General features: G+C 43.0%; 1 protein-coding gene and 1 pseudogene across 2 annotated transcripts; one reads left to right on the top strand and one right to left on the bottom strand.

The window, feature by feature from the left end:
- Window positions 1-106: 106 nt before the first annotated feature.
- Window positions 107-20,429, bottom strand: slc26a6l2 (solute carrier family 26 member 6, like 2). 2 transcript variants are annotated; one of them, XM_029436505.1, is made up of 19 exons: window positions 20,395-20,429; window positions 19,850-19,963; window positions 8,739-8,849; window positions 8,479-8,651; window positions 8,188-8,352; window positions 7,364-7,516; window positions 7,058-7,140; window positions 6,130-6,277; window positions 4,401-4,514; window positions 4,202-4,279; window positions 3,927-4,022; window positions 3,716-3,822; window positions 3,541-3,610; window positions 2,634-2,726; window positions 2,363-2,473; window positions 1,898-2,248; window positions 1,697-1,751; window positions 1,326-1,456; window positions 107-1,209 (listed from the first exon to the last, which is right to left on the bottom strand). In XM_029436505.1, the coding sequence occupies exons 3-19, from the start codon at window positions 8,845-8,847 to the stop codon at window positions 1,183-1,185; spliced, it is 2,064 nt and encodes a 687-aa protein (XP_029292365.1). In that variant the 5' UTR covers window positions 8,848-8,849; window positions 19,850-19,963; window positions 20,395-20,429; the 3' UTR covers window positions 107-1,182. The 2 variants fall into 2 exon arrangements, with proteins under 2 accessions (XP_029292365.1, XP_029292364.1); XM_029436504.1 differs by lacking the exons at window positions 19,850-19,963; window positions 20,395-20,429 and adding exons at window positions 9,495-9,634; window positions 10,466-10,611.
- On the top strand, window positions 16,702-27,397 carry LOC115011367 (kelch repeat and BTB domain-containing protein 12-like; annotated as a pseudogene).
- The last annotated feature ends 22 nt before the right edge of the window (window positions 27,398-27,419 follow it).

The raw sequence follows: 27,419 nt of genomic DNA, 5'->3' as shown, positions 1-27,419 counted from the left end.
TGGATGTCATGTGTTTTTATGACTCTTTATTTACAGTCTCATTCATACTTTATTCATAGATATGTTCAAAAACAATTCTGGTTTAATCACATGTGTTACACTTGTAGAAGAACTAGTCAAACATTTTACAGACAACTGGATCCATAGTCAGTCAGGTAGAACACATGAGCAGTAAGCACTCTCAAGGAAATATGTGTGTTTTGTAATTTACAACACTTGACATTGTTTGCATTGGAGTGGTCAATCCAAGGAACCAATATGTGAAGATCTCTGACTGCAGGATGATCATTGAATAGTGGTGGGAAGCCCACAGCACACGAAGAGTCACCTTATAAACGTTCATGAGTTAATATGATTAGAAAACGTCTAATCGTAACCATTCTCAAAATATTGAAGCAAATATATTTGAGTGGGCTAACCAAATAATTCACCTCAATACCCTGTTTAGCCTCTGATAGTTATGATAGCAGATGATAGCACTTGACACTGCATCCCAAAAATAGAAAGGAGCTCAAGATGTCAGAGGAATCAGACGTGTGAATACTGACTATAAATACACCCACATTGTGTTTATAAGCCGCTGCTCATTTTAAATGTAACTACTATTACACCATTACCCACTATTCAGTTCACTCCTGAAGGCTTTTGGAGTCAATTAGTTGTTAAGGATTGAGAACCCCTCTCAGAGGGAATGGCCCGGTCATATCAATGACGAATATTTACATTTTATTAATTTGTTGTGGAAGACGTGCATTGGTTCAAGAATAAAGATTGACAGACAGACATATGCCAACACCTCTCACATATTAGTTTCCCCTTACAGTCAACCTTTCACTCTCTCTGTGCTCTCTCACACAAGCTATAAATACAGACTCCTATTAGTCCAGTGTTACATTCTCCCACTCAACCCCCGCCCCTTCTCTGTCTCTCACACACGCCACGGAGGGAGAGCGCTGCGATGACGTATTGCTGGCTATCTCATTAGACGATATCATAAAAGCCCTGTTGCCACAGCAACGGCTCCCTGTATTTCTATGGCAACCAGCCACCATGTCAAGGTGGTGCATTCTCCCCCACTGAAGTGGGAGGAGACGATGGCGACCAATAGTGAGCAATGATACAACCGGCAGCCGAAGAAGAGGAAGAGGATGGCGAGAGTTAGAGCAGTCTGACCCCTGATGGTTACATCTGAGTGCTGCAGGACACGTCCTGAAAAAAAAGAGGAACATTTAGGGCTGAGGGAACATTTCAGAATATATTACATTATATTAAGTGAAGCTGAGAGAGCTGAGTAGTGTAATTAATATTCAGAGTGATGAACTCACAAGAACGAAGTCAGTCCTGCCCAGTTTCTTGAGAACATGAAGTACTGCATCATGCACCGTGACGAACAGCCTGCTCTTTGGGATGGACTCTGTGAAGAAACCTGCCGTTTCCAGCTGCTCCACGACACATGCTGATATTTGACCACACAGAAAAGCATGTAGACAATGAGCGACCGTGCGAATGCTTGAGACGGAAAGCATTTTGTGATTATAGAAATAAATATTTATGCTTGATTGATGTGTCTGACAGGAAACAATGTGGCGCCACTGGGGGCGGAGACCTTGACGCATTCATTATCTAAAGCTCCAGTGCCTTGACTCTGCATTAAGGACATTAAGTGTGTCTCTGTTTCGTCTGGTGTGCCACTCACCTTGGCATCCTGCTAGATAGACGTCCAAATCAATCTCTCCAAAGTCCCTGAATATCTGGTAGAGAAAGACAGGTATCACTTTATGTCTGTCCATCAACAATGTCGATAAACATGGCCTCTGTAGTCGCTCATGTATTCACTGAGTTAAACATCTTATGGTTACATTAATGTCAACACACACAGATCCTGGCAGACACGCACATTTTTCAAGGTCTTCACAGTGACAGTGTCCACAAAGCTGGTTGTCGAAATGTCCAGGATGATGCTATGCGTGTCTGATCCGTGGGCCCTTTCCGTTTCCTCATCACAGCGGTGCGATACCTGGGGGATGTCGTCATCGCCGTGGCAACTCGTGTCTGAATCTGAGTCTGACATGGTTGTGTCGTATTGGTAAGCCAAGTTTACTTGACCTTTACTAAGGCCATTTGTAGAGGTTTCTGTCAGGCTTAAGGCTACAACATTCCCCTGACTCTGTCCCTTCAGTCCTGCAGAGACTTTCCTCTCACTCATCTTTGATAATGTGTCATTGGAGAGGTGGCTGACTGCTTTTCTCTGCCAAAAGGATGAAAACGTGTAAATAACATTAAGTGACTTATAAGTTCTTATCAAATCCATAATGTTGTGCAACTTGCGGTATCTCTAGATGTGTCTTTTAGGATAACATACTTGTTTCTTGGCCTCCTTCTTAGCTTTCTTTTTCTCTTTCTCTAGTTTACGCTTCAGCTTTGCGTTTTGCTTCTTCTTTGCCGTCAGCAGCTTTCCGATTTCAATCCCAGTCTGCACAAAAAGCAGAGCATCACATTAAAGGGAGAAAAGGGAAAGTGAGACAAGTGAGAGCGATAATGAAAGCAATTAAGGGTGCTGTAGACAGCGGACGGGGATTTAAAATAAATGCAAGCCTGCACGCAAACACACATCTACATCCATGGACACACACCTTGTCTTGCAGGGCCTCCAAGTACATCTCAGCATTTGTGTAGTAGATGGTTGTAGATGAACGGAAGATTTTAATTCCTGGAATCTCTTTAGCCTGCAGGGACACGTCATGAAGCAAAAGAGTTTTCAAACCCTGTTTCGCTCTCATTTGCACTTTTTTTACCTCCCCCAGCTATTGTTTGACTAAATGGAGTTCTTCTACCATTTACTGACTGAAAGATGGGCTAAATCTATCCATCCTGTAAAGGCTAGGTCCCCCCACATTTTAAAAGCATTACTTTACCCTCAGTTGTATGTAATAATGCAGATTAAGATACCCGACTGTAAGATTGTTGTTTTGTCGCACACAGCATTGGCAAAATGACATTTAAACAAGACTTACAGCTGCCAAGGCACCGCGGTGCTTTGAGCTAAATGCGAACATCAGCATGCTAACAATGACAATGCTAACACATGCTAACGTTAAGCAGGTATAATGTTTACCATGTGCACCAACTTAATTTAATATGTTAGGATGTGATTTCAACATTTGCTAATTAGCTCTAAACACAAAGTACAGCTAAGGCTGATTAGTATCTCTTTAGTTTTGCAATCTGTCCAATACTAAATGGAAACAATGTGCAAAGTTTTGTGCCAATCAAGGGGGTCAGGGGATAAACAAATGTATTAGGTTACCATTAATATTTCATCAAATTTCAATCCATTCAAATATTTGTTGACGATTTAATTACTTTTTACAGAAGAAATAGTCAGATGAACTGTTAACAGGGACCTCTGTAGATTAAGGAACATATATCTGAGACTCTGAATATAAATATAAAATCTAAATGGCTAAATACCACAAGTGATATGTGAGAAAATGTGTTTTTATTTTTAGAACATTTCATTTGTCACTAAAAGACTCGTACCTCCTTGTAGGTGTCTGTGTCCAGATACAGGTCAGTGCCTGACACATGGCCCAAGATAGAGTAGCGGGGTCTGAAAGGTATTAAAAGGACATTATTATTGCAGCTCTGTGAAAATGTCATCAGAATCTCTCATTGTGTTTACGTCTATAATTAATAACTAGTGGCGTGTAGTTACAGTTGTGTCCTGAAGATGACAGTGAGCATGGAAAAGCCAATGGAGACAGCTAGACCCAGGTCCAGGTTGAGCAGGATGGTGCTTATGATTGTAACCAGCCACACAAGCTAGAGAGTAGCATAAACACTGACAGTCAGCAGGGTCAAAGTGATATAAGTTTTACACAATATTTAACTGAGCAAAATGACTCTTAAAGAGGATTTAGTCGTACCAGATCAACCTTGTTGGTCTTCCACAGCATAGGCACATCCAAGATCTGCTTAAACATTCCTTTCAAATTCACAAACACTATTGTGGATAAGACAGCCTGAGAAACACAACACAAACACACACACACACACACACACACACACACACACACACACACACACACACACACACACACACACACACACACACACACACATGTATTAGCACATACCCACAGCCTTGTTGGTTATTAAAAATGTTCTGCCGAGAGAGATGGTGCTGGAGGGAGACTCTTACCTTGGGGAGATCTGAAAAGAGAGAACCTATTTTCAAAACCGTGACAAGCACGATGATGGACGAAATCACTCCCGCAACCTGACAAAACACACACACACACACTTATTGCACAATAAATGGGCTCAAGTTGAACGTGAGAATTAGATGTAATCAGAGGTATTTGTGCCGTCTGTGCACATATGTCCATGTGTGTGTTTACTTGTGTCTTGCCCCCGGTGCTCTCCTGGACGAGGCTGCGAGACAAGGAGGAAGTCACAGAGTAACACTGAAAAAAGCCGCCAACAGTGTTACTAAGACCCAAAGCTACCAGCTCCTGGATAAAGGAGAAACAGCGAGACACACACACAACATTTCAGTTTAAAGTACAAACACGCACGTTTAGAGATTACCTTTGATATTGATACGAACATTTTATGCTATTGATGGCCTTTATTCCACTACTGTATGTTTGCAGTCTGTAACCTTCGGGTCAACAACAATGTGTACTTTTCATTAACTTTATGGCCATGTCAACACATCACTGTCAGACGTAGAGCAGTGCCAAGTCTATTTCAGACACACTTGATTGCATAAAGCTTGTTGAACATTAATGATTTAGCAGGCCAGCTCTCAGCGGCCGCCAGTGCTCCCACCCTGCCTCACTCCAAAGCCGAATGATCACAGTCACATGCCTTCAAAGTGCGTATGTGTGAATAAGTCTGTGTGCTATAGAGAAGAATAATATATTTTTCAAAAAACACTTCTGTTTGTCTACATGTGCAGAATTGAGGAAAAATCATTAAAAATGTTTTAAATAAAGTGATGGCAAGACCTGATGTACCTAGCGAAGGGAAGAGGGAAGTGGTTTGGCATAAATAATGAATACCGGTAATCAGATGAGAATGAATAAGCAAAAGAGAACATCTTCATGATACATACTCTTCTGTAGTAACTGTGTTCATTTATACACACGTGTATCTACATTTTATTCGAACAAACCACGTCTCGTTAACTTCTGTCAAATGCACAAGTTATCATAAGCAACACTTTATTGCTATCTTGCGCAGATAAACTGCTAAATACATTTACTGGAACTGCACATATGGATGTGTTCGACTGTGTTGTGAATCCTGGAGGGCTTTGTAACATGACGTTATGCACTGTGAGACGTTTGAGGCATTTAGAAATTAACTTGCATAATTATCGGCTTAAATGCATCTTTGGCCAACTCCTTAAGAGGTTTAGGCGATCAAATGTCAGTCTGTCATTACTATTAGGATATAATTCAGATATTGATGTTGCATAAAATGACTTGTGTATGGGGACTATGACAAAACAAGAGAAAGCTCTTTTCCTAAATGGCACAAATATGCAATTTGAAATATGGTATATCATTTCTCAAATAGAAAATTGCAATTTGTAAACAGTGTTGTAGAAAAACAAAGGCACACTTACAGTCAAATAAATAATTTGTTCTTTATTGCTTTGGAAACTCAATTGTGTTGTGTTAGGGATTAGTATGACAGACAACCGTTTTGTTGCTTCTGTCACACTTTCATTGCTGCAATCTGAATCTGAGACGAAGAAATGTAAATATTTTCTAATTCATGCCAATAAAATACTTGAATTTCATTTATTTAAAATGAACCAAGCATCTGAAACACATATGTACAGAAAAACATAGTTCTGTAAAGTTATTCATGGCTTGTTCCAGGACCTTTGTTCCACTGATGACCATGACCAACTGTGAGCGAGCAGCGAGTAAAATCTAATATCAGGCCAACGCAGTGAGTCAGAAAGGAACAGGAACACTAAGTATAACTATCACAGCTGTTTGTGAGTACCACAGTGTGTGTGTGTGTGTGTGTGTGTGTGTGTGTGTGTGTGTGTGTGTGTGTGTGTGTGTGTGTGTGTGTGTGTGTGTGTGTGTGTGTGTGTGTGCTCCTCACCTGGTTGCTATCCACTTTGTAGCCATGTTTGAGGGCGAATGTTTTGCCCAGAGAAATGTTGATGGCATATCCCACAATAGCCACTGCAAAAGCATCGCCTATCAGCTCTGAGAACAATGTGGCATCTGGAGCTCGAGGGGCCTTGAGTCTGGAGCAGGAGGTAAAGATGAATGGTCCAGGTTTTTTTTTTAACACTTCTATCTTTGACAGCACACAGAATCCTGACACACAGGTAGCTCTACAAACAGCTCAGGACATTAGGACAGCTAACCCAGAGGTTGTTAAAGACCTTTGACATTAAAGCAACATTATGTAACTATTTTACCTTAAATGCTTAAATGCTGGCTCAGACAGGCGCCAATGTCCTGCCAGTGCCGGAAGTAGTTGTTGACTCGGTAGTTTTTCATCATTCATAATGTAATGTTATCATTACAAATACATGTGTAACTTTATAGCTGTTCATATTCAAGACAGTGGTAGACTAGAACTCTGAAAAAGCAAAATCGTCAAAGTCTTGTACCTATTATCTCCTCTATCTCAAATTAATTGTCAAGGCTAAGAAAAGCTCAGAGTAACTTGTCTATATATTGCAATAATCTGCTATTATATTCTCTGTTTATATAGCCCTGTTTTGCCATTTGGGGAAACTCACTTATAGACTTTTCCACCCCATGACCTTTTCTCTTTTAGAAAATCCCTCACACAAACACACACTGTGCTACTACAGTGCTACGTTTGTGTCTGGGATCTTGTGAACAGTCTTGAACAGCTCTCCGGAATCTCACCTATGTTTTCTCTCTCTCTCTTTTGCACACACACACACACACACACACACACACACACACACACACACACACACACACACACACACACACACACACACACACACACACACACACACATTTCAAACAGGCAGAGATGAACTTACCCACTTGGAATCTCTCCAACCACATCAATGCCATATTTACTCGTAAGTCCGCCAAAGTGGATAATGATTGTTGCTGCTATGATCTGTTGGAAAAAGACACAAGGAATGTTAGTTCCATATGTCCGGTAAATCATTATTTTCAGTACATGCAAGCCCTCTTTTTGGCAAGCTTCAAACAAGGTCAGATCAGTGCCTCAGTCCAGTGTGGTCACTGTGGTCAAGATGCCCCCTGCTGGACTTTTAGATGAACACACCTGCTGTGTACGTGGAAAAGAAAAGAGAAGAAACAGCAACGTGGTTACTTACCACTACGATTTCTATCGGGATGGGCAGAGGCAGCTTCTCTTTGTAGCACTCATTGATTTCTTTGACCACAATGAGAACAGAGAGTGCAACCAGGCTGACCACCAGCTCTGGCACTTTAGTCTCAGGCAGTAGCCGGCAAATATCCACCAGAGTCTGTGAGGAAATGAGTGGAGAAAGGAGGGAACAGGGGGGGGAAAGTTGGAAATCAGTGTGCATAAAGAATGGTGATCTGACAGAGGGGGTGGTCAACATTGTAGAATTGTCTAACAATATAATACAACACACCTGCAATGAATCTAAATTCAAAGCTTGCAATGTAAGCCTGTAAAACAGGAAATTGTCTTTTTTAAATACGTTTTTTTTTTACTGATTAACCAAACAAGATATAGTATGGCAATAAGTAAGTGTTAGAGGTGCTTGTAGAAGTAGGTTACCTTTGGACAGAGCCAGGCTTGTCCCATTTAGGGTAAAATAGACAATAAAGCAGCGTATGCTTTAGAGCTGTCTAACTTGTGATTGACAGGTTGCTACCATGGTGTTATTCAGTCTGGGTGCTCTCCGTGTTTTAGAGCTTTAACCCTTTCAGTTTGTTTTCATTCTGTAAAAGTTAATTGTAACATTTTGGTCGCCTAAAAATGTGTTGTTCAACAGTCAGTTGTACTTTGCTCCACTCTCTCGTGTCACTTCTGGCTCCAAAAAAACAAGATGGCGAACTTGTAGTCCACAAACCAAACCAAACCAATGGGTAACCACCAACTGTCAGTCTATCAATCAATCTATTGTAAGTATCCATATGTGACTTCTATAAGGCATGACAAACTCACATAAATAAGGGAGAGCGGACCAGTGAAGCGAGCTGGCGTGACTCCAAACAAGTACTTGAGCTGGGACACGCATACATGGCATGCTGATCCTGTGGTGTAGCCTCGAATCAGTGGCTCAGACAGGTAGGTGACCACGAAACCAAACCTCACCACACCTAAAAGGATCTTAGGATGGAAAGAGAAAGAGAAAAGTTATTAAAAGTCATGAAATATATATTAAAAAGGTTGTTCAGTACCTCGATACAGTCACTAAAAGTATTCAATTTGGTTAAAATGGTCACACAAACACACCTGAAAGATTCCTGCCAATACCGTGAGGGAACATGCTATCTGGACTCTGTATGCGTCCCGTGCATCGAGGTCCACACTTCCTGTCTCATTAGTGCCATTAACAATAAAGTTCATATCTGGTCCTAGCCTTTCCGTCACACTCCCAATCATGATGCTGATCACAGCAAACGTACCTGAACATTCAAAAAACAAGCACGTTTGTTCATGTTCTTTCAATCATTTTTAACCGCTGCCACTTTCGCACACACTTTTTCACTTACCTATTGAGATGTGTCTGGAAGTGCCAAAGATGAAGTAGACCAGCACCGGGTATAGGGAGGTGTAAAGGCCAAACACTGGGCGTAGGGAAGCAAGAAGGGCATATGCCATACCTGGTAAAAAGAAAGAAACAAAGTCCAAAATTGGCTGTTTAAAATATTGAAACAATAGTCTGATATTTTGGGAAATTGCCTTCTTGCTGAGAGTTATAAAAGATCGATACCACTCTCATATCTGTTCGTTAAATATGAAGCTGCAGCCGGGAGACGATTAGCTTAGCTTTGCACAAATACTGGAAGCAGGTGGAAAAAGCTACCCTTATTTTCTCAAAAGATAACAAAATCTGCCTTACAGAACATGTACATTTCACTGAATAACATCCTGTTTGTTTATTCAGTACAACATTTTTAAATTAAGTGTAAAAACAAGAACTTGTGAAGCCGGTGCAGAGACTTCCTGGAGTCTGGAGAAACCACAATTTGGTGTTTTTTCATTTTTTTTATGTATTAAACAAACCAGATATAATATATAATTAGTGAGTTTAGAGGTGCTGGTTGGCAGATTGTGTTACTTTTGGAGAGAGCCATGCTGGTGTTTCCCCCCTGTTTGCAGTCTTTATGCTAAGCTAAACTAGCACTCTCCTGGTATCTTCTCTTCTCCGAAAGAGAACAAGTGCATTTCTCAAAAATGTCAAACGATTCCTTTAAAGTCACACGTTTGATAAGATTCATCCTCTGTACAAATTCATAGATACAAACCCTGCGGAAGATGCATGATGCCCACACTGCAGCCAGAGATCAGGTCCCCAATGGCGTTTTCTCTGATGGAGTAGTGAGGCAGCCAGCTGAGAACAGGGACCCAGCTCAGCAATGTGTGCTTCAGCCTGGGCACCGAACACCTGCAGCAGTCATAGATTCAGCATATACCATTCATATTACTAAGCACACAATTTCACCTTGTGTTTACACCAGGGTATCTGCCTGAAAAGTAACCTTAAATATGTATGTATAGCTATATTCTTCCAGTTCATGTGCAAGGTAAAGAAAAGAATACATTTTGATGTGATATGTTGGCTGAAGAATGATTCAAGTCTGTATTACATTTTATTTAGAAAAGAAGTAACAGGTGTTATAACAAATTCAAAAATCTTGTGAATTGTAACACCTGCTAAAGTTTTTATCAGCTGGCCATGTAAAACAGTGACACAGTTGATAACACCGGCATTAGCAACTTGTTACATCAAAACTGAGTTTTGTCCTCGTCTGCTAAAATGTTACTAGATTACAATTCCTTCTTTGTCTTAATTGAATTGGAAATATTTAATCTTAAAATATATATGTCCTGTTATTTTTGTGTTTTTTGTTTTAAGAGTCTTATATGATGTGTTATGACATGTTATCATCACACAGCTCCACAGGTTAGGTTAGACATAATAAAAACTGTGAACTTTGCTCATCCGATGACATAAAACGAGTGCTCGGCATTTTTTAATCAACACCGTTCTGCTTTGAGATAGCGAAACAGTTACATGCACAAAACTCATTCATAAAACTTTCACTCATTCATGAGTCACTTTAAACAGGTTGAGGTACAGGTAGGCCTTACAGACACACCCATTTCCATCTGCAAACACACCAAAGTATCCTTTTCGTCAGTTTATATCATTATTCATCTCAGAGTTTTCGAATTTGCATGTGACACCTCTGTCCTCTGCATCCTTTTTCTTTACCTCAGGGACTCTTTCACCCGTTCACCCAGGGTTGGCTTTGTGGACCATGTCCCTTTTTGTGCTACTTCATCCAGACGTAACTCATCCAGAACCTTCCTCTGCACAAAATACTCCCCAGCGGAGCAGTCCTTCTCCTCCGTGTCCATGTCTCCTAGACCAAATTCAGCAGACCTCCTTAAAGCCACTGTCCTCCTTTTCTGCCTGAGAGTTTGTTACAACACACCACACAGTGTGGAGTCAGAGTAAAGCCTCCTCGCTGTTCTATACTGATTGACAGTGCTTGTTTTGGGATTGTAGGAGTGTCTGTTCCTGTCCTGTCCTTATAGGGAGAACCACCACCAGAGCACATGTCCGTCTGTTCTGCATACACACACCTGAGGTAATGTGTGTGTGATTGTGAATGCCACCCTATAGTGATTAACTTAGTGACAACTAAAGTTGAAAGAGTAGAAACACTGCAACTGACAAACATTGTTCAATGCATATGGAAAACACTTTGTGATCATTATTTAGTTCTATGTTCAAGATTAAAGTTTGTATTGTTGTCTTTCTTTTATAAAACATCTCACACAGACAGTATGAGTCTTATCTTTATGGCTGCTTATATTTCCCCATTCAGGAGATAAAGTACAAATATTGTCATTGTCAGCAGGAAAGTTGTGAGACATTGAACTGCTGGCGTTTCCCAATATACTTTATGAATTATTATTTTTTTTTTTCTGTGAATAAACAGCATTTTGTGCAACCCTCTCGTACCATGATGGTTCAACAGAATCGTTCTCATGCTCTATATATAACACATGAGGTGACTTTCTCTCACACATACAATGCTAAGAATGCATGTTTCTTACTAGACCCTGAAATAAAAAATATGAAATAAGCTGATTAACACATTCTCATTTTAAGAACAAACTCAAATTGATGGGTGGAGTATAATACACAGTACTTCACTCGATATACTCTATAAAGGGTCCAATATATCACTCTCGCTTCAAAACGTGTAAATAAAAAACAATTTACCTCTGAACCAGGTAACCTTATAATGCAGATTCATCAGTCACACTCCTGAGAGGGATCTTTCGGATCATCTATGTGATGTTTAAGTAGAGCTGGTTAAAACGACTTTCATTATTGATTCAGAGGTTTATCTGGTTATTCAGGCATCCTGTGTGAAAAGGAGCAACGTATCCTCAGATGTGGACAGTGAGGTGATGAAGGTTTGAGACAAGCAGAATAACTAACGCAGAAACAGTACCACTGTCTGCTTTTCCTATAAGCAATATAAAATAAAAATCACTCACAGATTATTTTTTTTTTAAATCAGCACACCTGCTCTGCTTGTTTGCTGCACAATGGACATGTTTTCTTTTTTCTATTTTTAGAAAAGTACATTTCTTCTCCAATTGTAAACTTAAAACTGATATCAGAGGTTGTCTTTTCTTTTACTCTCTAGTATCACCATTTTGCTAGATTGCACCCTGCTCTCAGCATATCAGTGATAAGTACAAATAGTGTTGCAAAATACCGGAAATATTAAAGGTGGAAACCTTCCATGAAAATACAAAGAATGTATTGGGAATTTATGGGAATTATTAACAGGGAATAACAGGAATAAAGTGGAAATGTAGGGGTTATTTCAGGCTGTATTTACCATGTCATATGCAGATAGTAACAAACCTTTTACCATATCGAAAGAAGACATAATCCGTTAATTTCCCAAATAAATCCATTCATTTGTCAAATACGTAGAATGTGAAATGTGCCATGTGGTGAGTTAGCAAGCTAACAAGTTGAAGATATTATTGATCGCGTTTTTATACAGACAAATATTTATTTTAATAATACACTCACAGAGGTTTTATAAAGGTGCAGATTAAAAGTATTGCTTTTCCTAAAAAATAATATTAAGATTGTGAATGAATTATTTCAAAAACTGGGTCCAAAGTTAATGTTTTGCTTTATCTCTGTGTAAGACATCTTGTCCATGTGGTTGTTATCAGTGCCGCTGTTAACAAGGCTTGTGAGCCAATACTATAACGATGTCAGTATCACATGGTATCTCTGAAAACATCAGTATCAAAGCATGGTGCGGTGAGAAATGTTTCCACACCTTGCAACCCTAAGGACACATAGATACATCTTTGTGATGTAATTAATGTTTTACATTTAACAAGTTGTTATACATGTGTATGTTGTAATTTACAATCCTTTACTGGGTTTTATGTTTTCTAAAGAGCACATGCCTAAACAAGCATTTTAGGTAAAGGAACAAGTGGCTCACAGGAGAATATTTTTATTTTGGGACTGAAATGATTAACGGTAATGGATGAGTGTTAGACGCAATAGGAAACAGTTCTTGAACATATTAACCCTGGTCCCTCACAGCCATGTAAATGTGTTTAAAACTCAGGGACTATCTTGATGACGAGGCACAGCTGAAAAGATAACTAGCTTAACCCTGAGAACGTTCTACGACCCCACTCACATCTCAGTCCATTCACAGATTACACAAAATAAGATCATGCGGTTCATTTATAGTTGAAGACGCAAATCATTCAAAGTAATTAGCATGTATGTTGCCACGGCAGACAACCAAATGTTTACAGGTGTTTGAATGTATCACAGATGTATTGGATCACACACACATTTCCTTCAAAGTGTATACATTTTGGTCTTTTGGACATTTGATATGTTTTCTTTTAACGTTATTCCATGCAATATGTCTATATAGAAGTGAATATTATTAAAAGATGTAATGATAATTGTCAGTATTTTGGTTTGTGCTCCTGCTATTACACAAATGCTGTCTTTGTTGGCACCTCTGCTTGCTTGCTTGCTAACTGTTCTTTTTCCTCATGGTTTTCCTGCATACTCAATTACAGCATGTGATGTTAAAGTGTTACAGCTGACTCCGGTTATGGGAGGTGTGTCTTGTGCCTGTCGTAGCTGGTTGGTTATGTTACAATAAATATACTGAAAACTGGCATGAAACCAATATGATACTGTATACCATATGTGAGTATTTATTTTACGCCTAAACACAAACATGTTTTTTTTCCCAGAATCATAAAATACCATCATACACGTCACAGTATATTAATCTGCCACTGGAAACAGTCCCCAACGAATGCACCTTTTACTCCTGCCCATCTGATTTAGGGAATCACTGAGCCCTTTCTTTTTTTAAATGAAACATTATGTTTATGAACTGTTTTTAAAGATGGACACCTTGGGTAGAAACCAGAGGGCTTGGGGCTGCAAATTATAAAGTACTATGACATGCCTAACACGTTGTTGGTTTTGGTATTGTGTCCTCACATATTTTGCATATTTCTGTTATGTATATATTTATTTATGACAGAATAAAATCAAACTAACCCAAAACAAACTTTAGCATAGTGAGGTAGAAAGAGATAAAGACACGAAGGGACAAAAGGGAAACGAGAGGGCACAGTGTGAAACAGTGCAGGTGCCTCTTCATTGTTGCTCTCAGAGGAGCGGAGAGTCTAAATCTCACTACAGGTTAATTATTATTTGAGAGCACCTGCTTAAGCAAATAAATACAAAACTCATTACGTAAGAAACCTTCATATGTCAGTGCTGCACGTAACAAACAAGACAAATATTTAGAAAAAATAAAGTTACTGTTATCTTGTTATTGCAGCGCAATTAACTCTATTTGAGACGTGCAAATATAGGATTGTGTTACTTCTTGTATTAGCTCTTATCAGTAGGTAAATAGCAAGATAAATCAGTTAACTGCCGGTATTTAGAGGTGAGGTGATTGTTAACCCGTTGAGGGTTACATATTACCTTGTGGCCAGAAAGACAAAGTCAGTGTTTTTCCTGACCTAGTTTCTAAAATAAATAAATTAAATAAATAAATAAAATAAATGGCATGTAGCAAAGAAGGGGTAGGAAGAATAATTACAGAACTCCTCTTCAAAACAGAAGTTAGGGAGAAAATATATAACATGGCTAAGATTTTATAGTGACACCAGCGGCCCAATGAGGCTGTGGTATCAGTAGGCAAACATTTCTCTCCACGTCAATGCTTACATACTGAGGTTTAGCACAATTGTTACCATGTTCACCAGCTTGTTAGCTAATTATCTTTAAACACAAATTCATTTTGCCGATGTTTGGTCATAAGTATTGAATCATTTGAAAATGATCACAAATGATCATGATCAAACTTTAACAGCAATACATCCAATACTTAATGTAACTTAAAATGGCAAATGTCAACCTCATAGTGGTAGGGAAAAAGTGAAATGGACCGTCAGAAGGATTCGTCCTCTGGAGAACAGGAATAGTCTTGGAGATTATGTCTGGACTAAAGCACTGACCAACAGACCAACACTGTCATTCTTAGAGCTATGCTGATCTACGGAGGATTAAGTGTATAACTAGCTAAATAAAAGTTACAAAATCAAGAAAAAGCGAATGAAAATAAATGCTACTTGGATTCTACCAAATCCCTATTCCATTTAAAGTTGAACCGGACACACATGAAAAGATCATTATTTTTCAAAGCACACTTGTCAACAAAGTGTTACAAAATTGCTTAAAATGTGTTAATATATGGTCATGTATCAAAATGATCAATTTGCAAATGAGACTTTTTAAAGCCATTTTAGCCACTTTCACTTTATCAGTAAAATGCAGATTCCTGCTCTGTACACTTAAGGCCTTCCTAAGTTATGCACTTGGCCAAAGGTCCTGATGAAGAGATGGGAACAGAGCTTGCAGTGTTACAGTAATGCCCCTGATTCCATTTTTAATAGAGGGGGGGGGGGTGTAATGTTAATAAATGTATAATGTCTTTTAAGCTACTGGCTGCCTAAATTTCCCTCGGGATGAATAAAGTATCTATCTATCTATCTGATATGTGTAAGCAAGCACGTTTCCCATGTGGAGACTAGTTCACATATGCCCATCCTGTGTCACTGATTAATCTGCACTGCCTGTACAGTAGACATTGTTTTGCTCATGATGTTGTGTAATGCAATCCTTAACTGTTTGTGGAAATATTGTTAGAAAACTAGCCTGAAAAGTTAGCCAATCCAATAACATGTCCAGAAAAACAGACACACCTCTTATCACCTATCACCTGCGACCTGCTGGACCGGTAACAGAATCTATAAAATGACAATCTGTTCTTTGTGTTTATACATGTGTGTGAATGTTTGACTGTATGTGCTCACTTGTGGTCTTCATATCTTGTCCAAAGACATAAAATGTAACACCAAAGGCGTGCTTGCTACAGTCACTTCTTTATTTTAAGCACAATCAGTAGTTAACAACAGAATGTAAGTTCAACTGTAAGTTCAGGTGTGTTTGAAAGTGGGAGGATTACCAGGTAAAGTATTATTGATTCAGGAAGTGTTTTGTTGAACACAGGCTCTTACCAAGAGGTGATATTGGGTGGGTTTAAACAAAGTGAAGTCGCATCTTATAATGTTTTTATCTTTTAAAAAATATAACGTTTTCTTCAACATGTAATCTGTAAATGTTATGCCTCTAATTCTAACAGTTTCTAGGTAAAAAAAAAAAACGAATTACAAAGGACTTGTAGACTGTTGCCCAGCCACTTCTAGAAACCAGAACAGCACCACTACTTGCTGGTCTATTTTAAACTTTTTCACCAGTGAGCATGCTATTGCCCTTACTCAGAGGCAGCAGCTAACACACAACACAAGACAGACCTGCCAGCAATCATAAATACAACCATTTGTCAAGAGTTGTTTAAAGAAACTCAGAAACGTCTGAATCCTGGCTCTGGATAGCATCTGGACACTACTGGTATGATAGCTGTTTTCTGCATGTGCTTAGCTAAAGTCATGCTAACATGCTACTGGTCACACTCTGAGCTGTCTGTGCATGATAAGCACACCCACTGGCAGTGTCAATATCTCCTCCATATGTGTGTGAGTTGATCAGGGGCAGAACCAGTTAAAGATACTGGTCAACATGAAGAAAGGCCTTAGATGAAAATGCATGCAGAACTTTGATTTTTCCCATTTTCTGTCACATTTCTCATCTCATTTTATCCTAATTGTTCTCATCCGTAAGTATAATTTTCTGCTAATATTTCTGTACCTTTACTTAGAGTTTGTGTATGAACCAAACCCCCCCCAGTTTCTGTCTTTTTATTTGATTTCTACACTACTTTGCCACAAGGTCTTCCTCTCTATGCTCTACAAAAGTGGTACAGGCATCCAAACCAGGAGTCCATGGAGGATCCAGAGCTGGACTCTGCTCAGGCAGAGCATGGCTCACTTCTGCTCAGGCAGCTGGAGAGGATGAGAGCAGCTGAGGAGCTCACTGATGTGGTCCTGCTGGTGGAGGGGAATACATTTGCTTGCCACAAGGTGGTGCTATCTGCATTCAGCCCATATTTCCAGGTAAAGATGCCGTGCAGAGTTACTGAAAGTTATTATGTTAATATAAGAAAACACAAGATGATGCAACATGTGTTATGCAGAACTGTTGCAAACAAATCTGTTGACGATGCTATGAGAATTAATTGTGAATCGCTGTGTCCAGGCCATGTTTACATGTGGTCTGAAAGAGACCCGGGGAGGAGAGGTACCTCTTAGAGACACACCTGCCCAGAGCCTGGAGCTGCTACTGGACTACATGAACCGAGCTGAACTCCCCCTTTCCAATGACAACATCCAGGGAGTGGCTGCTGCTGCCTTCCTGCTCCATGTAGATGGAGCCTTCAGGTGGGAAAAGACAACTGGGAAGAGATCATTATTCAATAAACTTACAGTAGGACTTGCCCAGTCTTCGTCTATATTAAAGAACATTAGAGGCATCAATGTAATTTTTTTCTACATGCAATATCCTCTGTAATGTACAGTAATAAGACGTGTAGGTAGTAAAGAGGACAGAAAGTATTTGTGAAGAAGTACAGACAATATTTTGTTCCCATCACCTTTTTGTTACTGCTCCAGGTTGTGTCAGAGCCACATGGAGGCCCGTATGGGCGATTTCCAACTGTGTCGGCCTGTACCACTGGGCCAGAGACCTGGGGGCCGCTGGTCTGACCGACTGCGCCTTGAGATACATCTGCCAACACTTTGCACAGGTGAAGCAGTTTCAGATATTCACTCATTCAGAGTCATACATTATTCTTCAAGGCTCCAAGATAACATGTGTTACAGGGCCTGTAAAATGATACGGCATGATTAGGACAAACCTGCTTTAAAGGTTCAAAATAGATGATCTGTTGCAGCACTAAACAACTCTTTGATGATGCTCTTTTACACAGTTAAACTGCATGACATTCTCTGACTTGTTTTTCAGCTACTTAAGGATGCCACTAGGTGGCAGTAATCTCTTGTCCGTCAGGCACAGGTGTTAGGACATTTTGGTAATTACACTTGGGTAGCTTTTAACTTCATAAATCTCTGATACCATCCACTACATGCTGTTTCTTTCTAACTCAGTCATTGGCATTGTTTAGACCCACTTCATTACCCTGCTGTCTATAGGATTGTGAAGAACAAGAAGCGCTGGAGCTGGATGCTCAATGTCTTGGGGATCTGCTGGGTTTAGATGACCTCAACATATCTCAGGAGGAGGTTGTGCTGGAGCTGGTGCTGCGTTGGGTGGAGAGGCGAAGGGGGGACTCGCAGAGGGAAGCCCTGGCTGTGGAGTTACTCAGGCGTGTTCGGCTGGAACTTGTGGACCCTGGGTTCCTCCGTAAAGCCAGGAGGAGAAACCCGGTGAGAGAGGAAAGGGACAAGTAATAAAAGTCAAGATTCCTTATTCACATTTATCAAAGTATTAGATTGTCAGACTACTATGCCTATAAATTAATCTTCCAGGTGTTGCTGAGGGATGCCGAGTGCTTTGGGATGATTGACGCTGCTCTCCAGACCTCAGGTCTCTGTGAGACGTCAGCTCCACCTCGGCCGGCACTTCGTTATGGCATGGAGACTACCGACATGCTGCTCTGCTTGGGTGGGGTGAATAAGGAGGGAGTGCCTGCTCGCCTTGGACTTGTTGACCTCAGGTTTTGCTTTGCCCCCCATGGTAGAAAGACTTTCTACATCCCCTCTCCACAGAGGGGCTGTGGAGGTATGGGGTAGATCACAGCTGGGGCAGTGACACGAGACAACACAGTGGTAGCCATAGAGGCAGAGGACCAACACAGATTGAAGAGAGTGGAGAGTGTCTGTGTGTGTGTGTGTGTGTGTGTGTGTGTGTGTGTGTGTGTGCTCACATGAGCAAACCAATCATTTTGAATGCCAGATTCAAAATGCCTGTTTATGTTCCAGGTACGATAAATCAGAAGAGAACAGCTGGGTGGAGCTGGGCGCCACAGCATACAGGGACATGTACGCTTTAAGGCTTCTAGGTGATACTCTGTATATGATCGGAGGTCAGATGAAAGTACATAATCACTACATTATCACAGCCAGTGTGGAGAGATGGTTGCTGAAGAGAGGAGGCAGCTGGCTCAGCTTTTCCCCTCTACCTCTCCCCTTAGCCTGCCACTGCACCGTCAGCCTGAAGGAGCATCTGTATGTGCTGGGGGGCTGGACACCACAGGTACACTAACCTGTCAAAAAATACTTAACTGTGACAGTAGATGGGTGTTCTTGAGCAATAGGACACTGGTCTATTATCAGGTTCAAGCTAGCCTGATGACAACCGAGAACAGACTTTCCCCACAGGTATAAAGGCCCTGAAAAATATTTCTATACAATTGTCTGAATTATTAAATGATGAGGTCCAACAGGGACACATCACTTTTTGACAAAGTAGTAATAGTTGTAGGTCACATATCTCTATGCACCCATCAGGTTTTAGCAATAGTTGAATCATAATGTGATTGGCTTATGTTGCTAGCCCTGTCAATCAAATTTGATCACACCCACCACACAATCCTCATGAGTGTTGGGGTGTTAAACTAAATACATATTAACTATAGATGTTTTTACTGCCTTAAACTTTGGACCTTGTAAATTCAGTCATACATTTAATGTTATAGATAAATACTGTTCAGGGGTCATACATCCACTATGTTTAGATTTGAAAAGACTTTGGTGCCCTCTAGCAGCGCAGGATGGGATAATAGTTCAGGCTGGGAATCTAGAATCAGCCAAGGCCACATTCACAAACAAATCACTGCTACTGTAGCTGTTTTGTTGAATAAACTATTTCTATTTACTCGTTTATGCCAGGAACATATATTTTACTTTTATTTCCAAATACAACAACTAATTTAAAAACAACCCTAGAAATGTCTTATAATCACACAACAGTCCTACACACAATGAAGCAACTCAATGTTTTAAAGTCAGATGGTGAAAGATTGAGTGTAATTGCCTTCTCAGTCCTTCACTGTTTCCCTCTGCTGGTTCTCACCTCATTGTCTCATCTTTGTTTTCCGCCCTCTGTCCAACTCTCTGGTCTCCTCCCTCAGCACCAGCCAGATAATGAACCCGACAAGCTGAGCAACCGGTGTGTTTCAGTTTGACCCTGGCAAGGACAGGTAGACTGAGTGTGCCAGGATGAAGTACTCCAGGTACCGCTGCGGCATCGCTGTTCTCAACGGAGACATCTACATACTATGTCAGACTATGAGACAGACTGCAACTGTATTCCTAAGTATTTATTCTATACGAGAAAGAATGGAGCCAGATTATATGTGTGTTCTTCAGGTGGTATAGGATGTATTGGAGAGGACTGTGTCAGGACAGACAGACGAGGACCCAGGAACACACACACACACACACACACACACACACACACACACACACACACACACACACACACACACACACACACACACACACACACACACACACACACACACACACACACACACACACACACACACACACACACACACACACACACACAAACAAACAAAACTCGTAGTCGTAAGGTGGAAGGCAAGTCGGGTTTACCGGGGCTGGAGATCAGAGTAGTAGTAACAGGTCCGGGATCACAGATCAGGAGTCAGAGTTGAAAGCAGGCAGGCAGGGTTCTGATGCAGGCTTGTAGACGATCTGACAAGTGTGGACTGAAAAACAGGGCTTTCTATACAGGGCATGATGAGTGGTAAATGCAGTGCAGCTGGTAGGTTAACGAGAGTGGAGCAGAGCAGAGCAGAGACAGGTGGAGGTAATCAGACAGTAGAGAGAGCAGGGAGCAGAGTAGCACATAATTGAAAACAATTAGTGGTGTTACCAGGCAGGGAGAGAGCTCATGACAGGACCCCCCCCCCCCAAGGGACGGCCCCAGAAGTCCCCAAGAAACACCACCAAGCCGGGCGGGAGGAGGGGGAGCCGGCGGAGGGTCAGAATTCCTCTGAGCGGTCAGAGTCCATATCCTCAGCGGCACCGTCTCCATCAGAAGACTCGACATCCGAGGGCCCCAGCTCAGAACCAGGTTCAGGGTCAGGATTAGACACCGGAGCAGGGGCAGCAGGGCCTGGAAGTGGATCTACATGGCAAGAAGCCCTGCGCCGACCCCGTCGGAGAGATGGCTGGTCAGCGTGTTGGCGATGGAATTCAGTGATGAGGGCCGGATCCACAATTCTTCCAGCGGGAACCCAAGCCCTCTCTTCAGGACCATAACCCTCCCAGTCCACCAGATTTTGGATGCCCCTACCCCTTCGTCGAGATCGGAGCAGTCGCCGGACCGTGTAGAAGGGGCCACCGTCGAGGAAGCGCGGTGGAGGCGGTGGTGCTGCTGGGACCAGTGGGCTCTCATGTACAGGTCTGAGCTTGGAGACGTGGAAGGTGGGATGTACCTTCATGGTCTTGGGTAGCAGTAGTCGGACCGCCGTAGGGCTGATGACCCTCTGTATGGGAAAGGGTCTAATGAAGCGAGGCGCCAGTTTCCGCGACTCCACCCGCAGTGGTATATCTCGAGCCGACAACCAGACCTTCTGTCCTACATGGTAAACTGGTGCTGGGGTCCTCCTCCGGTTGGCTCCGATAGCATAGCTTGCACTGGACTTCAGGAGTGTGGCGCGAGCCTGGGCCCATGTGCGGCGGCAGCGGCGGGCATAGACCATGGACTCGAAACACATGTTCCAAGACCACCCGGGCGGTCTCCTTTGCAGTTGGCAGCTTTGGGAGGGGCACGAAGTGGGTCATTTTACTGAAGCGGTCAACGATGGTGAGGATGACAGTGTTTCCTTCAGATTGCGGAAGGCCCGTAACGAAGTCCAGGGAGATATGGGACCAGGGTCGCATGGGCACTGGCAGAGGCTGGAGTAACCCAGCTGGGGGCTGACTGGGGGTCTTGTGCTGGTTGCAAGTGGGGCAAGCTCTAACAAACTCCTGGATATCTTTCCTCATCAACGGCCACCAGAAACGTTGGGAGAGCAGATGGAGGGTGCGTGTGATTCCGGGGTGACAGGCCAGACGAGAGTCGTGCCCCCACTGAATCACCTGAGACCTCAGATCTGCTGGGACAAAGAGACGGTTAGAGGGGCATGCACTGGGGCTCGGCTGGTTCCGGATGGCTTCTCTGACCTGCTCCTCAATGTCCCAGGTCAAGGCAGCAACAGCACAGGGGCTTGGGAGGATGGTTGTCGGCTCCTCATTGGATGCCTCATCCTTCTGAAACATCCTGGAGAGTGCGTCGGGCTTGATATTGCGGGAGCCAGGACGGTAGGAGAGCATGAAGTTAAAACGGGTGAAGAATAATGACCACCGACGCTGGCGGGAGTTCAGCCTCCTGGCTGTCTGGATATACTCCAGGTTTTTATGGTCTGTCCAGACCACAAACGGAACTTTAGACCCCTCCAACCAGTGGGGCCACTCCTCGAGGGCGAAGCATCCACCTCCACCACAAACTGCCGTCCAGCGTCAGGCATTTGGAGAATAGGGCCTGAGGTGAAACAAGCTTTGAGGGTCTTGAAGGCTTTGTCAGCGGCTGCTGTCCACTGAAACGGCTGTTTCACGCTGGTCAGCGCAATGAGTGGTGCTGCCACTGTGCTGTAACCCCGGATGAATCTCCTATAAAAGTTGGTGAACCCCAGGAACTGCTGCAGTTCTTTACGGGTCTCTGGAACCGGCCACGACATCACAGCAGACACCTTTGCAGGATCCATTTGAACGCTGCCTTTGGTCACCACATAACCCAGGAATGAGACAGACTTGGCGTGGAACTCGCACTTCTCTGCCTTCACGAAGAGAGAGTTCTCCAGTAACCGGCGTAGAACCTAGAACCTGGACATAGTGAGTGTGTTCTGTCTGAGTCTTTGAAAAGATCAAAATGTCGTCAAGGTAAACGAAAACAAACTTATTGAACATGTCTCTGAGGATGTCGTTTACCAGCGCCTGGAACACTCCCGGGGCATTGGTGAGACCGAACGGTATGACGAGATATTCGTAGTGTCCTGTTGGAGTGTTGAACGCAGTCTTCCACTCGTCACCCTCTCTCATCCGCACCAGATGCTAGGCATTCCGCAGGTCTAGCTTGGTGAACACTGTGGCCCCTTGCAGCAGTTCAAAGGCAGAGGAGAGTAGGGGTAGAGGATAACGATTGACTGTAATGTCGTTCAAGCCCCGGTAATCGATTCACGGACGGAGAGAGCCATCCTTTTTTCCGACAAAGAAGAATCCCGCTCCCGCGGGGGAAGATGATGGGCGGATTATGCCGGTGGCCAGTGAGTCGTTTATGTAGTCCTCCATGGCTTTTCTTTCTGGGGCTGACAGCGAGTAGAGACAGCCCTTCGGGGGTGTGGTGCCAGGCAGAAGGTCGATGGCGCAGTCATATGGTCTGTGTGGTGGCAGAGACGTGGCCTTGGACTTGTTGAACACCTCTCTCAAGTTGTGATAACAGGCAGGAACATTGGATATGTCGGGGGCGGTGCTGGAAGCTCCCCGGTCAATTGGCAAGATGGCTCCCTTTAAGCAGGTCCGATGGCAGCCCCTCCCCCACTCGCGTATTGTGCCTGTTTCCCAGTCAAGTTGGGGGTTATGAAGACGGAGCCACGGAAATCCAAGGATGAGTGGTTGGCCGGGTGAAGGTAGGAGGTGGAACTGGATGGACTCCTGGTGGTTTCCTGACAGCAGAATTGTCACAGGGGCCGTGATGTGAGTGACGGTGCCGAGATGGTGTCCATCCAGGGCTCGTGCAGGAACGGGTGGAGTGAGTTGTTGACGGTTCACGCCCAGTTGCCGCGCGAGCTCTGTGTCCATTATGTTTGTTTCGGCTCCGGAATCCACTAGGGCGGCCAGGGTGTGAGTTGTGTCGGAAAGTCGAAGGCGGAGCTGAAGCAGGGGTTTTCGGATGGGGGGAGACTGAAGATGTATTGAGCTCACCCGGATCTCCCCTACACCTGGTGAGCTGCGGCTTTTGACGGGCAGGTGGTGACACGATGACCCTCGCCACCACAGTAGAGACAAAGGTTTGAGGCTAGACGGCGCCGTCGCTCCTCGGGGGTGAGGGAGACGTGACCAATCTCCATGGGCTCAGGTTGATGGAGTTGGCTTTGGGGCTTGACAGGCGGGGGGTGGAACGTGGAGGACTCCCCCTGAATGCGGATGGCTGGTTGACTCAGACGCCCTCTCTCTCTTCTGCGGGTCTGGATACGCCGATCAATGCGAACGGCAAGGGCAATGGCGTCATCAAGTGTCTTGTGCTCATGAGAGACGAGCTCGTCTTTAATGTAGTCCGCCAGGCTGTGGAGGAAGGCGTGCACTAGTGCCTCAGAGTCCCACGAGCTGCGACTTGCCAGGGTACGAAAGTCTATGGAGAAGTCTGCCACCGTCCGATTGCCCTGGCGGGTGGTCAGCAGTGCTTGTGATGCTTCGGTTGTTGTTGAACCTAAGTCAAAGACCTTTAACATCTCCTCTTCGAAGGCACTGAAGGAGGCACAGGCTGGGGTCTGCCGGTCGAACTCTGCCGCTCCCCACAACCGAGCTCGGCCGGTGAGATGGGTAATGACGTAACCCACCCTGGCTCCCTCCGTCGAGAAGGTCCTGGGCTGTAATGCGAACTGCACTCGGCAGCTGGTCAGGAAGGCTCGGATCTGCTTCGGATCACCGTCAAAGCGTTCCGGATGGCCAATCTTCGGTTCTGGAGGCGGTACTGCCGGAACTGCAGCGTTGGACCCTGAAGCAGCTGGAGAAGACACAACAGCGGGATGGAGTAGGGCAGACGGTACTGGAACAGACGAAGCAGGAGTGGCCGCATTGGTGAGTAGCAGCAGGGCTTGGGCTAGTAGTTGTTGCTGCTGTTGGAGCTGTTGCTGCTGTTGTTGAATGTGTTGTTGCTGCTGGTTAAATTGTTGTTGTTGTTGGGAAGCGATATCGCCGGTCATCCGATTGATGTCTCCCTCAGTGCGTTCCAGTCGCTGTAGGGCAGACATCTCAGTCTCTACCTGCATGCTGGTCTGGGCGTGCGCTGGGTCCATGATGGTCAGATCGTTCTGTCAGGACAGACAGACGAGGACCCAGGAGCGCAATTTCGAGATCAAGGATTTATTGAAACACACACACACACAACAGGACCGAATGAGGCACGGCAGTAGTACAGTTCAGGGATATTCAAAACTCGTAGTCGTAAGGCGGAAGGCAAGTCGGGTTTACCGGGGCTGGAGATCAGAGTAGTAATAACAGGTCCGGGATCACAGATCAGGAGTCACAGTTGAAAGCAGGCAGGCAGGCAGGCAGGCAGGCAGGCAGGCAGACGATCTGACAAGTGCAGGGCATGCCCTGTATAGAAAGCCCTGTTTTTCAGTCCACACTTGTCAGATCGTCTGCAAGCCTGCATCGGAACCCTGCCTGCCTGCCTGCCACACATGAGTGGTAAATGCAGTGCAGCTGGTAGGTTAACGAGGGCAGAGCAGAGCAGAGCAGAGACAGGTGGAGGTAATCAGACAGAGTAGAGAGAGCAGGGAGCAGAGTGGCACATAATTGAAAACAATTAGTGGTGTTACCAGGCGGGGAGAGGGCTCATGACAGACTGTGGACAATTACATCACTGTCTGAGCTCGGTGGAGATCTATAACCCAGACACAGACACCTGGAGGGCGGGACCGACCCTGCCCACTTCTTTACTCAGCCTCCGAACCAACGCCTCCAATATAGGGGCATTGGAGGGCAAGCTCTACCTCTGTGGATACTACAAGGGGCCCGGTAAGTTAGTGAATGCCTGTCAATTATTATTTTTTAACATCTTGTTTTGCGTGCTCTCTTAAATAAGTTCTCCCTCATAAGTTTAACTTCATGGTGAAATGGCCATTGCACAAAAATAAGGCAACTTTGAGTCTGCATCAGGCAGTATCTCTGGAAATTAGATTTTGGTCAGCCATAACTTACATACTTTCTCTCATGACTGCAGGCCGTCATGAGATCATCACCAAGGAGATTTTGGAAATGGACTCTGCAGACAATGTGTGGACGGTGGTGGAAAGACGAGCAGCCGTGCATGACAGCTATGACGTCTGTCTGGTGGCTAACCTCAATCCTCGAGACCTCATCACACCCTAACTCATCTCCTCCTGACTCTGAGCAACAATGCTTGGAGCCAGGACGTGTGGGAAATAACTTTCTGTCCTCTTCGCCTCATACAGCTTTATCAAAACCTGGATTGACTCCTGGACTTCACATGTATCAACAGTCAATGTGAGATCTGGCAATACTGGTGTTGTTGTTTTTTAATTACACATATGACCTTGACCTTTACCTTTACATAACTCTCAGCAAGCATTCCCCAAAATGCCAAACTATTTCTTTAAGCATTTAAGATTTAAGAACAGATTCTGGAATTTTTCTGGTCCCACATTAGATGCCGAATAATGTTCCACATTTCTTTAAGAAGTATCCCCACAACCCCATCAGATCAGTTCGTTTGAATTTGTTATTAACTGGATATTATTAAACAATATACACCTTTTTTTTTCTTACACAATTGTTACAATATATATATATATACAATATATTTTGTCATACAATTTAACTGTTAATGTTTAGGTTAGTTTGGTCAAGTTTTCCTTTGTCCTACTAGTGGCAGAAGCTAGCTGTTTAGTTATTTCAACCATTTATCCATTACTTTTAGTTGACTATTTGAACTGTATATTCATTATTTTTGAAGCTACAGCTGACTCTCTCTCTCTCTCTCTCTCTCTCTCTCTCTCTCTCTCTCTCTCTCTCTCTCTCTCTCTCTCTATATATATATATATATATATATATATATATATATATATATATACATGGGTTTTTTTCTAATCCAATTGTCTTTTTCTCTTCCTATGGTACAAGTAACCCTGGTTGGAAATCACTGCTTTAAGCTATCTAAAATACCTTTTGACTGTCCTGACCTCAGAAGGAATGATGGAGAGTATCTGTGTGATGAATATTTAATGATGACTTTAAGACATTAATGTGAAACCCAGATTCCAAAGCCACCATGTTCAGTTACAAACAAAAATAAGTAACTGGGTCGGCATATTTAACCTTATTAAAGCATATTGCTGATTGGCAAAGCAACAATAAAGAAATTATTCATTAATTGTTATTCTGTAATTTTAACCTTAACAAATGATGAGCTACATAAGTATTATTGAAGAGTGTAGTCCTATAATCACTTTGTTTATGGTCTTTATAATTAAGTATGTGGGGTATTAAATTAATGGCAGTTAAGTTGCCTTAGATAAGCTACCTTTTATGTTTCTTGCTCATCTGTGTTGTTTTAATATTGCTATGTGAAGCACTTCGGGCTGCATATTTGAATGAAAGGTGCTATAAATAAAGTTGAGTTAAATTAAATACAACAAATAAATGTAATCTTGCAGTTTTAACAACCACCACTACTCTTTCTCTCTGCTTCTTCCCTATTTTCTTCAACGTCATCTCAAGAATGTATTTTTTCTCAGCTCACCGCAACGCAAAGCATCAACAAACATCTCTGACTGAAGTGGTGGATTTAGGGTGAGTGTCTGGCCCGCATGACATTCCATACATGCCTT

The sequence above is a fragment of the Cottoperca gobio genome, chromosome 7 (genome assembly GCF_900634415.1).
Source record: "Cottoperca gobio chromosome 7, fCotGob3.1, whole genome shotgun sequence".
In the NCBI taxonomy this organism is placed as follows: domain Eukaryota; kingdom Metazoa; phylum Chordata; class Actinopteri; order Perciformes; family Bovichtidae; genus Cottoperca; species Cottoperca gobio.
This window is presented reverse-complemented; position numbering and strand designations above follow the sequence as displayed.